The sequence below is a fragment of the Delphinus delphis genome, chromosome 5, assembly GCF_949987515.2.
Source record: "Delphinus delphis chromosome 5, mDelDel1.2, whole genome shotgun sequence".
NCBI lineage: Eukaryota > Metazoa > Chordata > Mammalia > Artiodactyla > Delphinidae > Delphinus > Delphinus delphis.
In genome coordinates, this window is record NC_082687.1 from 25,825,492 (window position 1) to 25,844,014 (window position 18,523).

The 18,523-nt window shown below is 35.9% G+C and overlaps 1 protein-coding gene across 1 annotated transcript in view; it reads right to left on the bottom strand.

Annotated features, from left to right (window-relative positions):
• The window catches only part of SLC10A7 (solute carrier family 10 member 7), a 251,487-nt gene that overhangs the window by 165,884 nt on the left and 67,080 nt on the right, over positions 1–18,523 (bottom strand). The window contains exon 5 of the mRNA XM_060012115.1: positions 11,119–11,157. Within this exon, the coding sequence (XP_059868098.1) occupies positions 11,119–11,157 (39 nt within the window). The remainder of the gene's footprint in view (positions 1–11,118; positions 11,158–18,523) is intronic.

The following is an 18,523-nucleotide window of genomic DNA, read 5'->3' on the forward strand; positions in this document are numbered from 1 at the left end:
ATACATAAGATATTTTACAACCTTAGATACATGAAGAAGAGAGGTTAAAATAACATTCACTGAACCTACTTCTTCATTTAACAAATATTTTTTGTGTGCTGACCATGTGCCAGATACTACATGTGCTGTGCATAGTGCAGTGAACCAAACCACCCAGAAGAAAAATACCCACCTTCATTGAGCATTTATTGCAATAAGGAGAGACAGACAATAAAAATAATAAATATATAATGTTAGAAGCTAAGTATTTTAGAATAAAATAATAAGAGCAGGATCACAGAAGGAGCCAGAGGTGGGAGACAAGATCAGAATTTTAAGCTAACTATATCAAGCAGTTGCAATCTAGATGGAAAGTCATCCCAAGAGCTAAATAACCATAAAAGAAAAGCTGGAGAACTTGCTTGAAGGGGCATACAGGCTTTTGAGAGATGGATAGGATATGGAAAGGATGGGTATAGTATAAGCAAAGAGGTGGGAGCCCCAAGTGTTGGAGGAAAGGGAGGAAAGAGTAAATCAACAGTTAAAATGTGAATGTAAGAAGGATGCCGGAGAGAGAGGGGATGGGGTTGCACTGAGAAGACTCCAGAATGGCCAACTGGGTGGTGGGCAATAAAGAGCCACTGAAGGCATTAAGGCATAGGAGTAACATATGAAAGTAGTATGTGAAGATAGTTTATCTTACAATAACAATAGGATGGTGAGAAAGAATATAGGACGCACCACTTTGGTTCTTGAGAATAACCAAATGCACAATAATGTTAATAAACATTATCCTTCCTAAATAAATGGATAAAAAGAATATCACAAGCTTTCAAGTGAAAACGTAGGAACACTTTAGAAAATAACTACTTTTAAGAGAGTTGCCTGAATAATGAAAAACTAAACCACAAATACTGACCACTAGACCAAGCACTGTTACAGTAAAACTATAAACACAGTGGAAATTTTTAATTTAATTACTCTACTTATTAGAAACATCACAGAAAAAGCTACCCAGGAAAAGTAAACACGTATGTGGTTCTGTCAAAAGAGAAAGAAAATGTACAAACTGCATACTCGGAGTACAACCATCAATGGACATGTAAAATATGAATCAATGTTCATCTCATGAGCCTGGAGAGCTGTGATGCTTTGACTTTAATTTCCAAGATACCATGTTCTCATCATGAAAATTTTCTTTCCCCTGACCAGTACAGTTTGTTCAATTATAAAATTTAAAATCAAATTGATCAGGGTTTTTTAAATCATATTTTATCTTTTAAAAGTCCTCTATTATTTGAAACTCTGCAACTAAGAGAGCTATTCACCTTACTCAACAATCCTCCAAGTAGAAACATTTTACTGTTAGTTTGTGTGAATATTTGCAAATTAAATTGATAGAGATCAAAAGGAGGTTTCTATAATTTTCAATCACTATTCTATGTACATCTCCATTTTATACTTCAAATGAATAATTTTATCTTAGGTAATTATATTAATGTCATGGGTAATATCCTAAGATAGAGAAACCATTTTTAACAGTCTTGAATACTGATCTAATTATTTTCAGGGACAAGCATATATGTCACTATGTAGATATGACAGTATCACTACAAAGATGGACTTACATGAAAAGAAAACAAAAAACAACAGTAGGGCCACAGCAGCAACAGAAATTGACTTCTTTAACCAATGATACCTTAATCAGGTGAAGTACTTTCAAACTGTTATTTGTATTTGTTAACTCCTGTATGACAGGCTTTACTTTTAAGCATACACTATGTATGCATTTTGTCTATAAAGCTAAAAGAAAATACATGTGAAATTTTATCTGATACTGTGATTAGGGAAAGGCTTTATCAGTATAAAGACTATGGAAAAATCCATAAAGGGAAAGATGGATACATTTGACAGACATAAAAACTTTAAACTTCTACAACTATATGCAAAATAATGAATCCCAACTCATATAAGGCATCATGTACAAACATTAATTCAAAATGGATCACAGACTTAAATATAAAAACAAAAACTATAAAACATCTAGAAGAAAACATAAAGAATTTTGTGATTTTGGATTAAACAAGAATTTCTTAGAGGACACAAAAACCAAGAGCCATAAAAGAAAAAAAAATGGATTTAATCAAAATTTAAAACTTCTGCTCTTCAAAAGACACCATTAAGAAAATGAGAAGACAAGCCACAGACTGGGAGAAAACACTTGCAAAATACATATCTGATAAATGACTGGTGTTCACACATATTTAGAAATTCACAATCCAATTATAAGAAAACAACCCCATTAAAAAATAGACAAGAGATTTGAACAGACACCCCCAAGAAGATACACAGGTGGCAAATAAGCACAAAAAAGATGTCCAACATCATTCGCCATTAGGGAACTAGAAGTTAAAGCTATGATGATGTATCGCTAAACACCTATTAGAATGGCTAAAATAAAAGGTACTGCTAAAATCTAGGGCTGGCCAGGATATGGAGCAACTAGATTCCTCAAACATTCCTGATAGAAATGTTAAAAGGTACAACCACTTTGGAAAACAATTTGGTGATTTCATATGATATTAAACATATGCAGGTGTCCCTCAGTATCTGCAGGGAATTGGTTCTAGGAACCCCACAGATGCTAAGCTCCACAGACACTCAAGTCCCTTATATAAAATAATGTAGTATTTGCATATAACCTATGCACATCCTCCCAAATACTTTAAATCATCTCTAGATTACATATAATACCTGATACAAGGTAAATGCTATGTAAATAGTTGCAGCAAGTTCAAGTTTTCCTTTTTGGAACTTCCTGGAATCTTTTTTTTTTTTTTCCCTGAATATTTTTGAGCTCAGCTGGTTGAATTCTTGGATGTGGAACCTGAGGATACAGAGGACTGACTATACTACAATTAAAATAGCTTTAAAAAAGTTAATTTTTAACACAATGTTCCCACAGAATAAGTTATATACCGTAAGGTACTTTTCTAAGTCAGCTTTTGATATACTTACAAACTGAATCTAGTATCTGATAAGCTGCTTTTTAAAAACATCTATGTTGGCAGACACACGAACTTAAAATTCAGTTTTCTTTGGAATTTCAATAAAAATGAAAGAGTTTTATTTTAATAATTGGAGATGCTAATCTTCTGCTTTATTTGAAGTTATATAGTCAGAATAAGTGGTCCTCAAACTCTGTGAGAGCAAATCATCATTTAGGGGTAATTAAGAATCAGGTTGCCTGGGTAATCACACTGTGAAAAATGACATTTAAAATCCAGGAATTTTATATGCCTTGAAGCCAAGACCTCATATACATATATATATATATATATATATATATATATATATATATATGTGTGTGTGTGTGTATATATATATATATATATATATATATATATGTAAAATTTAGTTAGTTAGCTCTAAAACCTAGCCCAGAGCCTAGCACATAGTAGGCTACTTCCTAGCAGGAAGTCCATAAATGTTTAATTAATAAAATTGATATAAGGGGAAACAATGACACACAATGAATTGAGCTAAAAAAAAAAGGTTGATTTCTTAATTTCAAACTACAGTCTGCCATTTCCAATAACACAGACCATTGTTTTTTAGAAGTGCTAAGTGTTTACTTGAAAACCTGAGTCCGCAATGGAGTTTAGATGTCTAACTTTGCTTTCTTCCTAAAGACCAGTAATTAAAGGGAAGGTTCTTTCTGGTTGGTAGAATCCACAAGTTTAAACAGTTTATGCATGCTCAGATGCCCTCCTGCTTCTTTCCCATGCCCAGATATATTTTGGAATGGCAATTCGGTCTGAATCAATGAGGTATATTGAGAATGAAAATGATTACCTCCTCCCTTCCCCCCACCATGGGACTTGATATTCTCACCTTAAGAATCACTAATGCAGATGAAGACATGAAACTTAATTGTTTGGCTCACCACACTATTATCCCCAGATCCCCCAAATATTAGCTTAATAACTGGGTTAATCATGGTAAATTTTTAGTTTGGAGAAACGAGAACTATCTAACACATTATCATCATTTAGCAGCTAGTGGGTATCTCCTACTAAAGGCCATAGACTAAGCAATTCTGTAGTTAGGTTGGATTCAAATTAAGGAAATAGTCTTGCTTTTAACCAACTACTAGGATTGTGTTTCTTAGGAGGCCCTTTACAAATATCCTGTGCCCCGCCCCCCAAATTTATATTTATTTATTTTTACCTAAATCGGTACAGGAGCAAGTACTTTTCCAGTTTGGGAATGATGACATTTTAAAAATTAATAAAAATAGAAATGAAAGTACGTGGCATATGTTAAAGGGTAATAAAATAATTTCAGTCAATTGACTAGTTCTACACCAGTAGATTTCTTTAAATGGTAATGAAATCATTGCTTTTAAAAAAATCCATCATTATTAAAATAAAAAAAAAAGTTGCCTCAGCCTCCACCAAAATTAGATTTGTAAGTTGCTGGTCATTCCTATAATTAAATCTATGTCACAAATTTGCAAGAAAAATGGTCACTGTGACTAATGCATTTACTTGCTACACAAGTCCTGTCAGACGGCATAGAGCATTATGCTGCTATAATGGAGTAGGTAAGGATTCTATACATTTTCATGAAGTAACGAAGACCATTTTTTTATTTACGGTGACTGTACTTCAGATAAGAATTTGTCTGAGAAATGAATCCAAATGCAACTATCACGGGGTTTTCCTTACTAAAGCGATATTGCATACTTTTACGTCTACAAACATGTTTGGCACACATGCATACTGCTTTTCTGGACAAGCGTTAGGTAGAATATATTCTAATGAAAGAAACACGAATATATTCATGTTGCCAGAGTCCCTGATTCTGGGGGTTTCCTCATTTGACCTCCCAAAATGGTTTTAATTCACCTCTTTGCTGAAATGATTTGAGAAATGACCCTAGGGGACAGTGCTTCCCAGAGCCTAAGAACGTGAAGCCCAAAGTGGAAGTCAAAGCAAACGACACAGAGACAGAGAATTTGTAATAAAACTTACTCTCTTTACAAAAAATCTTTTTCAATCCTTCAGATTGCAGGAAGAGACAGTTCTTGGTTAGGTACTGACGCTAATTCCACTTCTTATCAAAAGGAGGGTAGGCATGGACTCAGAGCCTTGTGTAGGCAGCAGAGTACAAATTAATGATAGCTTTTTCCTATTTGATTTAACTTCAGTTACCTTCTCTTCATGACAAGATTGGTTTTTATTTGACGTGCTGATGTAGAGTTTCACTTTAAAATAAAGTTAAATTTTAAAAGTGAGTTTTATTTAACTTAATAATACAAATAATATGTTGACATGGCAAAAGTCATAAAGGTGCCTGAAATTTGGAAGACACTGCCTTCAAGGCAATTCCTGTCCTCTTAATTCTTTTACTGTTACTTATTTTTTTCACATATTTATGTATTGTGCATTTGCTTCAGTATCTGGAAAAGTGCCTTGAATCTAATTGACTCTGAGTATATGTGTGTTAATTTTATATGCTATTTTCCTATTTTGTGCCATACTGCTAATTGACCCAATGGCATTTTTTAAAGAGGAAGTAGTCTGTTCTCAGCAATCCAGCTTTCATGGTGTCCATCTGCCCAAAGAGGTGAACAAATGAAAGGCATAGAATGATGATGGATTCTGCTTTATAAAGGTAGAAACCAGCTTCCTTTTGTCCAAACATAGTTCATAAGTTACTTTAAAGCCCAGGATGATATTTAAAATCCTGGTTTTATTGAGTCCTTAGCAATAAAAGGATAAATGTAAGAAATGACATCCTGTAAGATAGTACTGAATATTGCTCAAAACTTCAGTTGTTTTTTCTGGTGTTTAAGCTTAATGAAAATAAAAACCTGTATTTTAAACAAGTCATGAACTTTTGAGGGGAAACAAAGATCTCAACTGAATAATACAGGTTGGTTAAGATTTTAAACAAATTAAGGAAAAAAATTGGCATAGTTTTCAGTATTGCACAAAATGAGTATTCCGTAAACAAACTGAATTAAAAACTGACATCCTAGATTTAGATGAAAGGAAACCCAAATTAACAATTAAGCCTTGTATGGTACCACCCTTAACCTTCTTCGTTAATATTTGAGATTCTTGATCTGATTTTTTTTTTTTGGCGGTACGCGGGCCTCTCACTCCTGTGGCCTCTCCCGTTGTGGAGCACAGGCTCCGGACGCGCAGGCTCAGCGGCCATGGCTCACGGGCCCAGCCGCTCCGCGGCATGTGGGATCTTCCCGGACCGGGGCACGAACCCGCGTCCCCTGCATCGGCAGGTGGACTCCCAACCACTGCGCCACCAGGGAAGCCCTCTTGATCTGATTTTTAAAAAGCAGTGTTGCACAGCAATCAAACAAGTTACAAAGTTAATGTGCTTCCTCTCTAACCGTTCTGAGTATGGCTGAGCACATTTTTGTATTTACAAGAAAGGAAGAATAAAGTGCTAAACATATATCCCAAGTTATTAAAACATGGCATTTGTGTTTGAGACTTCTTTTATTTCAGCAACTATTTTCTTTCAGCATCAGGTAACTATTAAATCTTTCTACAAAGATGGGTAGTAATGGAGGATCAGCCAAAGCAAAGAAGGAAGACAGAACAGGTAAGGGAAGAAAAATATGTGCTGGCTAGTTCTTCAGCTCAAGGTAAGGAGTTTCTTTTAACCCTTGGTCTGGCATAAAAAAAAATAAAATTATTCATCTTAGAATAGCTTCTGCTGGTTCTGGAAATGACTATTTTAAAGGAGAATTATGTAGAATAAACCCATTTCTTGATACTTTAAATGACGAGATTTAGAAAGTAAACAGTGACTCTTAAAGATCTTTTTTAGACTAGGTGTTATCAATTCACAAAAATGATTTACCTTTGCTTAGAATTCTTTGCTACTGTTTCAGAACTCCTTACATTTATGTTGCCACGAATTACTATAATGCTGTATAACATAGTTATTCGAAACTCAATTTGACAGATCGACTTTGTCACTCACGAGGGTTTCCCTTTAAGATTAGGAGCTACCAAAAATAATAAAATAGGCTAAGGAATCTAAAAAGAAAAAATTCTACTTTTTCCTTTTAAACTTTAACATATAATTCTTGAGAACATGGAAACACTGACATTTAGCCTCCAAACCAAAAATGCTCAGGGTCTAACAAATCATGTGATCAATTTTTTTTCAACATAGTTGAATCTTTTTAAGTTAAAGAAATGATTTTTCAATTGGAATTTTTCAAAAAGTTGCCAATATCTAAATCTATTTTTAAAAAATCTTTCATTTGATGAGGAAGCAACATATGAAATGGTTGAACTTGAAATACATGGTTTTACATAGAAAAAATAGATATACATATAAATTTTGATAACATTTTCGTTATTCAGGGTGGTTGACTATGAAATTTTATTAAAATTTCATCGAGGGAAATCTCAAAACACTTATTATGCTCCACAATTATTATAAACCAAACAATTTAAATGAGAGGAGGAGATAATAACATTAACTTCTTAACTTAAAGCAATCCTCTATGGCATAATTTTAAAATATTTTCTTGGCCTGAAATTTATGTAAATTGAATTCATCTATCGTTAGTTATTATCAGCCTAGCTACATTAAAAAAAGTTTTCTGTGACAATTAGTTCTTAAAAACACTGTTTTAATTAGACCTGGGACATTATTAAACTAGCTAATAAATATGTACAGTAGTTTACTTGGTACACCCAGATGTCTGAAAACCAACAAGAATGCCCAAATAGTTCATTCTTCAAAAATTCTTCAGTAAAAGGCCTTCATTCAAAGTTTTAATGTAATCCAAAATAAATAGCCTTTTCACACTCTATGCTTTAAATACAAAAGAAATGGTCACTCATAACCAGAGAATAAGCATTGAATCAGTGTATCTTAGAATTATAGGGCTTAGCCACAGATAACCAATTTCTTCATTTTATGAATGTCCATGGTCATGCACAAAAAATTCATGGTAGAACTTGGACAAAACCTAGACCAGTTATTTCTACTACATCATTCAAGCATTTTTTATAGATTATCCCATTTAATCCTTACCTCAACTGTATAGTTTAGGTACTATCATTACCCCATTTTATATATATGGAAGGTTTTGTGGTTAAAATAGTATTCAGTCAAGTAAGGATTTAAACCCAGTCTGACTCTAGAAACCATCCTACTACCAATAATCCTAAATTTTAAGGATAGGTGAATATTTTTCATTTATAAAGAAAATTTAAAAAAAAAAACCTCTTAACAAGTACCACCCTTTAGGAATAACAAAATAAAACATGAAGGTTATAGTTTGGAATTTTCCTCCTCTAAAATAAGTCCTTTTACCCAAGTCCAACTCAAGCACCAACTTCTCCCTGAAGCCTTCTCATATCATTCAACTAAGCTTAACCTCTTTCTTCAAACCCTTGACAAATGCTATACACTGCTCTTTTGCACAAAGCACTAGCTGCCTCTTATACATTCTCTTCTTCCTTAGTTACAGAAATTCAGTTTGTAGCTCTTACCAATTTGCCACATGTCCCAGCCTCTCCAGTGGCTGGGTAGGATGATATGACTAAATTCTGCAATAAGATATTACTGCAAGTATGGTGTTGGAGTTCCGGGAATGCTGTTTAAAGAAAGCAGACTTAGCTTTTAGGGGAGCTCTTTTGTGCTTTCCCAAGGTATCCAATGGATACCTTGCTATCCATTTGGACCATAAGGTAACACTGATGAAGGCAGCTGTGTGCTGTGGATGGTGCAGGAGAAAGACGGTTGTCTCCGTACACAATGAGACCATGAAGCTCCCATGACAGCCTCCTTCCAGATTTTACATAATAGAGAAATAAACATTTACCTTTGTCCAAGCCACTATTTTTTTTTTTCCTGGTAAATAAGCTGAGCCTAATTCTGATTTAGTTCAGACTTGCACATAGTTCATAATCCAAGGTTTGTTGTAACTATGGTGGAGAGGGAAGAAAAAGGAATAGAGTTCTTTCCCTTACAACACTGGAGCAAAACATCTCCAATCATAATTTTTATTCTCAACCCCTTCTGGTAATTTTCAGCTTTGGGAAAGAAAAAGGAGGGAAAGGAAGGGGAAGGGGAAAAACTGGAAGACGCTTCTGCCTCTCTGCCACTGTTCATGCCTTTTTCCTCTCCTCTCTTCTTGACTAGCTAAGTCCTATCACACTTCAAGGCCCAACAGCGAAATTGTTTCTGTCCGACCTTTCAACCCAGAGTTCATATCTGATAATCATACATCACCTAGTAACATCTTTTGTTTGATTTGTTAGCTTTTACATTGTATTTCTTTTTCTATGTGTTATCTCCACAGCAGAGTGGGACCATGTTGTATTTTTTTGCACCTCTACAGCTATTAGAAAACCACCTCTGTGTGCAGGAAATCAATAAATACTTTCGATTGACTCATTAATGTAAGAAAAAAAGGTGAAGAGAGGAAAAAGAGCAAAAGACTAAGGAGTGAGAATGCATAACGTTTTAAAAGTGAAAGGGCATAACAAAAATCTGAAAGAATCCCTAGAACAAGTTTTACTTCACTGGATCTTATCAAAGAATTGGGCCTGGTAGAACAAATAACATGATACATTTATTGTTCATACAGTCAGTCAGTGCAAAGCTCAAACTGTACTTAGTGAGCTTGTCCTCCAACTAAAGGACTGTATTTTGCTTTAGTTGCTCAGACAATTGCCTCAAAGTTATTTTCTCAATTACACCAGACATTTTAAAGAGTAGGAGATCCAGTTTAGGTAACCACGTTTCGACAGTGGATATATACAAATCCAAACCATGTAAAAAAACTGGCTTACAGCAAGAACGTATCTTACAGATACTATTTTGTCAATTGTGACAACATATAGAAAATAATACTTGGATATGTGAAATAATGACAAGAAAATATCACTGAGTCTAAAATAAGTAGCTCAAGAGATCATTTGCATTAAATGGACTCTATTACCTCTCTTCTAAAACCCAATAATAATAATACACCATCGGGAATAATATTACTACTTCTTTAAAAATAAGATAGAATCTAAGCATGTATTTTGCAGAAGCTACATCATTAAAAGCTCTGTAACATTGGGACATTAAAAGCTATATAGGACTGTACAGAATTAACACTATGTAACAATATGTTTTAAAGCTTCAAGTACATTTAAATACATACAATAATAAGTGACATAAAGAGCATTTTAAACAGAAGTAATTGATATTTTGCCTAGACTCATGAACCAGCTTATATACCTCACTGATTTCATTCTCAATTTTTTGTAAATCACTGTAACCACATATCTGTTAATGAGTTATATATCTAAAAATACAATATTCTAATTTGTTTTCATCAATTTAGCAAAGTTTTAGGGAAGGTATAAATAAAATATTCAGTTGACAGAAAACTCAGTTTCTTTCTCATTCTTTCATAACACAAACCAAGTCTTTGTTTATATCATCTGTTTAAAAGATAATGATTAAAAAATGCTAAAATAGTATTGTCCTTATAATTATATTGGTTCCACTTACGAAAGATGAACTATTTTTAATCTTTTTATATACAATTGATAGTTCACATGTCAAAAAATATTGTATTTTCTTGCAAATTACTCATTAGTTATTTCCTCATTTCAAATTTTTTTTCACATAGATTTCTCAGAAGTATCTAAGACAGTAGCTTCTTTAAAAGTGAAATGTACAAAATAAATGACACGTCAACAAGTAAATTAGCATTCCCTTTCTGACCAGCTGGGTCATGTTTCCTTTTTCAAAATCCTCAGTCCCATGACACAAAATAATAATAATCTAAAAGACCTCATTAAATGATCAATATATTGACATACCTCTATAAGGAGACACATAGTGTTTTAATTGATTCCTTGAATCCATTAAATGGAATATTAAACCCAAGCCTCCAAATTATATTATAAGAGAATATTTCCTTTATTTATTAATTTTCTTTAGGGTATGGATAATGGCATATGACAGGATTCAAGAACTTTTATATTTAACCAAATAGTAAAAAAAAGTCCAATTTTCACTAAATATTTCATACAATCATCACAACAAAAGTTATAAAAGATAAATTAAACCATGTTTACTTACCAAAAAACTTCCAAAGGCCGAATTAAATATTGCAGCTGCCTATAGAGAGAATAAATGGGGGGAAAAAAACTCACTGAAAGTAAACAGGAAAAGGAAAAGCAAAGACTATCATTCTCCCATCCCCCACTATTCAAAAACCTTAAAACACTGACTCTGTAAAGCAAAGTTAGTCACTGCTTACAAAAATTGCCAGTAGCCTGTAGTTTACTAAGATAGATGAGCTACAGCTTAGGAATTCATAAATAATGGGTCTCAAAAGCAAGGAGAAAAGGCTTGCCATAAGATGCTTTGAACCTATACGACAGTACTGAAGAATCATCCCCAACAGCAAATTGAAACCTTGTTGTTATTGATTTTGCTACTAAACTTAAAACAATCAGAGGTTGATTTGTTCATCAAAAAAAAAAAAAAAGAAAGAAAAAGAAAAGAAAGGAAGAAAATTCATATTACTGGGAAAAGGAATACCAGAACTGTAAAGCAAACATTAAGTACTCCCCATCAAGGAGCATAAGACGCATGAGCTACGCCCACAAAGTGAGATCTGTAGTTCCCACACAACGCACATCAGAAATATGAACAATGCTGTTAAGACCATGGGAGTTATTGCTACACGATTAATTCTAACGTAGAAACAGGCAAGAAAAACTTCTGTTTGGTGTTCAAAATTCAAAGAAGAAATACTTGACTTTGAGCTTACCTAAATATCCCGGGAATACATAGTAGATATAATATACTTCTTAACTTTAATTCAATCACTACAGTCCATGAAGCTACACCTGAATTCTGAAAGCTTCTCACATGACCTCCAAAAGATAAAAACTCGTATAATATCCAATTTGATGAAAAAAAAAGAGAGAAAGAAAAATAATAAAAAGCGGAAGGAGGGGCAGAGAAAACCTATTGACATCTCCTGTGGATCCAGAGCAGAATTAAATTAATCATCATGGACATTAGCAGCCACATTGTAGTAAGAAGAGGATGTCAGTTTAGCAAGTTTGAATAAAGTCCAAAGCCAAGCTAAGAGCTGTAGCTGAAAATGCCTTCTGCTCCAGAAGAGAATGCAATGAGAATGCATGGGTAATGAGATCCTTGGCTCCAGAGAGCTTAGCTCTCCTATTCAAGTTCATAATTAATTCAAAGCTTTGATAATTTCATTAGATTTCTCCTTTGCTGGCCTTATCAATAAAAGATGGCACTGGACCACAGCTCCGCTGTGGCATAAACATAGGCACAGGCACAGACCAGGGAAACCTTTGCTTCCTGACAGGGACAATGGCATATGGTATTTCATGTTGTACAGGGAGCTGTGAAGGAAAAAAAAAGATTCGGCTAAATAAAACATCACAGATGACAAATGTAAACTGTAGCAACATATTTAACACATCTTCCTAGTATCCGATTATGGATGATTCAGGAAAAAGTTTTATGTGCAGAGAAAAATAAGTAAAACTGGATAAATAAATGAGTTGTGGGGAGATCAATAGGGAACACTGCCTTCCTTTTGATAAAAATGTACTTCGCCACAAACAATGTTTATTTCTAGACCCTATTTTGTGCTTAGAACGAGTTTCTCTCTTTTTAATAAAGAAATGAGTATTCCCGTTTGAGCTCCTCTCTTCCAGATTTGTTTCTTTCCAGTGCCTTTCACCAGCCTTATACTAGACCACTAATAGTTTTGCCTAGCATTTAAAAAAACAAACAAACAAACACAGAACATTAGAAACAAAAAGACTCAGAAGTCAAAGTAAAATAAGTATTAACTGCTACTCAGTAGCTCAAATCGCTATACTCCCATTCCATCCTGTTCTCTTTTAACCCAAACCCAAGCAATATATTTTATGTGGATTGGCTATGTTCCTGCATTTTATAAAATGATGGTGATGACAGTGATGAGATATCTTAGGTATCCAAAGATGCTGCAGGCCAACTTCTTAGCTATTTTCCTGACAGTGGTGATGGATTTGAAATCACTCACCATGCAGTGGGCTCTGGCAACCACTGGTGACTTGGCTGATTAAGGTTCTGGGTTCCCTGAAGAACCATGTGAAATCGGACACCGAACTAAGGATCCTGGGCTCAATAGCAACAGATAATGAAGCTAACAGTTGGCTCAATTTTGCCGTTGCAGCATAGGAAGCCATTACGTTTTCCAGAGTTCCAAAAAGTGATGACAAATATTTAGAGAGCTTTTAATTGATATATAAAGACAAGCATATCTTTTGACTTAAGGGGGAATTCCCAGCTCCTCAGCATGAACTACAAGGCCGTCCATGAACAGGTCACTGTCCATCTCATTTATTGCCTCAAATTTTATATTCTGACAGCACTAAACTACTTGTGATTCTCCACACTCATCATGCTGTTTCTTACCTCTTTGCGCCTTGGCCTGGAATGCCCTTCTGCCTGCCAGGGAACTCCCATTCATCTTAGTGACTCAGCTTAAGCATCGTCCTTCCAAGAAGCTTTCAGTCACCTCCTCAACACTCACACATCCATACTTCTGGGTGGCCTGAGTGTCCCCATACCTGCTGTCACAACATCCTGAGCATACTTCTGCCCTGGCACTTGTCACACTATTGAATGACCTATCTACATGCCTCCCTGCCCCGCAAGAGACTCAAGTCTTCTAAGGAAGGAATCTGATGAAGCTCCTGAGCATCTCCATGTTTGCTAATTGGATTTCTAAAGTAAGTAGGATTCCTAGAAATGTCCAAAGTCTACTTCTCCAACTACATTATTCTATGTGTTTGGCAGAATCCAAGGATTGGCAGACAAAGAAGACTGGATCAGCCACCTGGCACCACAGCCAAGCAAGCAGTGGAAATGACATTTAGACTTTGGTGTCTCACCCAGTATCTCTCTCACGGCATTGTATTTTACTTCTCTTAACCTCCCTGTTCTTATATAGTTATATACATACGCTTAATGTAATATAAAAAATGTTTTAAAATCTGCCACCACTATATAGCAATAGAGTTAGTTAAATAAAATCTAGAATTACAAAGGAATACTCTGTAGCCATTAAAAAGATGACCTGCATATACTGATATTAAAGCAGGCTAAGATATTTTAAGTAAAAAAAGCAAGTTTCAGAACAGTGTGTGTAATTCCTTCAGTATGTGTTTCTCCACACCACCATGAAATTCACCCACGACCAGTTGGGTTTTCTACAATTCAACTCATTTCTGACATTATCTACCCTCAAATAGCATCAGATTCCCCAGGTTAAGGGTTCAGAACCACAAGGCTGTCCCCACTTCAGATGTCAATCAAAAGTCAAGGCTGTCACCTGTGCTTCTGACCAACTGACTATACATCGGAGGTTCCACAACCCAGTCCCCTCCAGTTTGATTAGTTTGCTAGAGCAGCTCACAGAACTCAGCTTACTCACTAGATTACTGCTTTATCATAAAAGGCTATAACTCAGGAACAGCCAGATGGAAGAGATGCAGAGGGCAAGGTATGGGGCAAGGCTGTGGAGCTGCCATGCCCTCTGATCGCACGCCTCTCTCATCACCTCCAGTGCTCACCAACCCAGAAGCTCTCCAAACCCATCCTTTGGGTTTCTATAGAGGCTCCATTACATAGCATGATTGATTTCAACATTGGCCACTGGTGACTGAACTCAATCTCTAGCCCCTCTCCCCTCCCCAGAGGTCCAACCTTCTAATCTCTGATTGGTTCCCCTGGCAACCAGCCCCATCCTCAGGTTAGCTCGGGGCTTTCCAAAAGTCATCTACTTAGCATAACAAAAGACACTTTTTCCAGCTCTCTTCACTTAGGAAATCTAATCATTTTAGGAGCTCTGTGCCAGGAATTGAGACAAAGACCAAATATATATTTCTTATTATAATCATAATATCACATTCCTATTGTGTAAATGTGTACACACACACACACACACACACATATATACACAGACAAGTATAAAAAAAAACACTTGTTTTCTGAAAGGGATCACAGAAAAAACCTCAACTATGATTAAATTTGTTTGAAAGGAATTGAGTGGGGGTCATTTTTATTTTTCATTTTCTTCTGTCTGTCCTGTTTGTCTTTTTTTTTTTTTTTTTTTTTGTCTTCTTTTTTTAAACGTGTTGCATTTCTATATCTGGGCAGGAAGATGTTGAGCCATTTACTGTTCGCATTTTAAATCCCTTTGTGTTAAAAATGGAATACATATTTTATTTTTAAATAAAATTAAGATTTCAATCCCTACTTTGCACGTTAGTGATATCTCTTGCTGGCTGCCTGACAAGCTGGAGGTTGAGAACCCTCTGGAACATACATCAGTGTGCTGGGGGTATGAGAAGCCACAGGATGAAGAGAGGACACCTTCCACAAGTATCTGTAGCATGTGAATATTTGGTTTAGAAAATAATCCAAAAATGCACTTTCACTTTTATATTAAAGCAAACATGGCTGTGTACAAACTTCATGTACTGAGATCAAACGTGAACCACCAAAGACAATTTGTTCTGAAGGGAGGACCCCTCAGGTTATATGACCAGACTGTCTTAGGATATGAGTTTCCTCTCCTCTGTCTTCTAGAAGCCACACCTGAGAGAGTCCATTGATTTTTGTTTTTTAAAGATTTTTTTAATTTTATTGAAGTATAGTTGATTTACAATGTTGTGTTAATTTCTGCTGTAGAGCAAAGTGATTCAGTTATACATATATATATATATTCTTTTTCACATTCTTTTCCATTATAGTTTATCAGAGGATATTGAATATAGTTCCCTGTGCTATACAGTAGGACCTTGTTGTTTATCCATTCTGATTTTTAAATAGTGCATTTTATTTATTATCTCTTTTGCCAGAAACAACTTAATTATCCATTCCCCCTCTAGAATGTTCCATCACAAGAAGAATTTTGTCTAATTTGTACAAGACTGTATCTTCACTGCCTAGAACAGCACCTGACTTGTAGTAAACCCTCAACGAATATTACTGAACAAAAGAATGAATGAATAAATGAATGAATAGTTCTTATGTTAACTGAATGTCCTACACAGTAATGTTTTCATTATTAACTCAGGAATCCCATGTGCAAAGTACATACCTTGGTGTAATCATGTTTGAGGGATAATTTGATCAATGCTAACTAAAAAAGTTCATATTGAGGTGGTTTTTTAATACTGAGTAGATTGGCTTCCTTTATATTGTACATTTTTAGATAATATATTGCTTTTAGTATCAGCCCAGTTTTACTTGAAATATGGTATTTTACTAATGTTTCATTATATATTACAGCATGTCTTTATTAAATTATTTTGGAAAATTGAGCAAGTTCAATAACAAATTAATTTCTTCGTAACTTACTTGGAATTATTTGAAATAAAAAGGTAAATTAAAACAAAACGCTGAAAAGCATGGTGACAGAGTGTTCTCTAACTCAGGAAATCAAGTGCTTCCACTGCTGAATGCCCTTGAATGTTATGAAGTCCTACCTGACAGTAAGCCCAAAACCTTCACCTTCCATAACTGCTGTGCACTGACCATGTTCCATACTCTGGAGTTACATAAACATGTGGTCCGCTTATAAAATGACTGCACTCCAAATATATGACACTGTTGGGCTCTACCCAAGTCCTCTCCTCATATCACTATATCTACAGTTTTCATAATGCTGGCCCAACACCCCTCTTTTTCTTTCCCTCATCAGTCCACTAAAAAAAAAAAATGAGATCCATTGTTTACACTGAGTGTGAATGATCTGTTACAAATTAATTGATGACACTTCCTGTGTGGTGTTCCGTGTTCGCTGTTGCATAACCTGTTTCCCCAGCCAATGTATACAGCAATGCTTACTAAAATGCTAAAATGGAACATTTATGGTTGTCTCGGAATTTCTAATAATGCTCCAAGCTAAGGAGAATGTGTGGCAAGTATTCCACTAGTCTAAAGTAATATTCCAGAGATATCAATGCAGAGCTTATAAAAAGACATGAAAACTAAGCTAGGGACCATTTCACATGCAGCCTATATAAGAAAAGCCTAGATGTTCTAGAGGAGATTGATAAAAGGAAATTTCTAGTAGTAGTGGGTTTTTTTACTTTTTCTTCTTCCTCTAGGCAAGAAAGCTGATGTGTCTGCCATGCCTCCCAAAGTGGGGATGGATGTTTACTGAGGGAGAAAGTGCTCGCCAGGCTGCCACAGGAGTGGAGTGCACTCTGTGAGCGCTCGTGGAACCATCACGGTCTATTCCCTAGAACTGTGCTGGAGGGAAAGGGAGGGTGTGTAATGAACCAGAGACAGGTACTTGCTTCCCGACTAGAAACAGCAAAGCTGGGGAGGCTGCCTAGGACAGGCCACAAGGGTAGGGCAAGGACGGAGGTAAGCCATTGGGCAAAGTATACTTCAGTTCAGTGATGGGGCAAGGTTCCGTCAATCCCAGGGGCCAGGTAGGGGCCTCAGAGGACTGCCATGAAACTTGATTCATTGTGAGAGACCCTACATAGCAGCCTTCCGGGGAGAAGAGACTCCAGCAATGAGAGGATGAAGGGCTGTGTTGAGGGTTGGAAGCTGCACGTGTACTCTGAAGAACTCCCTCCCCAACCTGTCCTGGAAAAAGAAATAGAAGGTAGACACCTGCTATGACAGAGGGCACTACGGGCCAGATTAGAACAGCACCAGTAAGATCAGATTCTGTCCCTCTCCCTCTAAGCCAGTGGTCCTACTCTCATCCCTGACTCTACAGAGTAGGGAGGGTGAGAAAGTAAAAACGTAGTGAAACAGACCATACCTTCTTCCCCACTGGCTCTACCTATCTGTTTATTTAAATAAAAAAAAAAAAAAGATTCTATTTGTATATGTGTATGTATTCATTAAGAAAAAAGTACAATTTTCTGTGCTTTACAAACACAGATTAGGGCCTCTCGCCTTCTGAGCTGGTCCTTACTCTGTGGAGTGTGTTTCTCTCAGGGCTGCGCTCACCTTTTGAGAAGGACCTCACTCTGTCTATGGTATGTGACCTCTCTAAATAAATCCACTTCCTACCTATCACTTTGTCTCTCACTGAATTCTTTCTGCAACGAAACAAAGAACCTGAGCTTCAGTAAAGTCCTGACACCAGGAACTAAGGCTCCCACCCAGGTGGAGGATGGAATGATGATGTTGACCCTTCTGTCTTCAATAAACTAAAGCTTGGACTGTCGACCTTTGCCCCAATTCTATGCTGAATTCTTCTCTGCTCAAGCCCCCTTAAGAATATGCACATACCCATAGTTTAAAGCTTCCCCAATTTTGCAGTTCAGGGAGACACTGCTTTGGGAAAAGAGCCCTGGTGTTCTCCTTACTTGCTGCAAGTAATAAATCCTTCCTTCTCGCCCACCCGCCCCCCCCAAAAAAAAACGGAAAACAAAAAACACAGATTAGGCCTAGGTTGGCAAAGAAGAGAATTTGT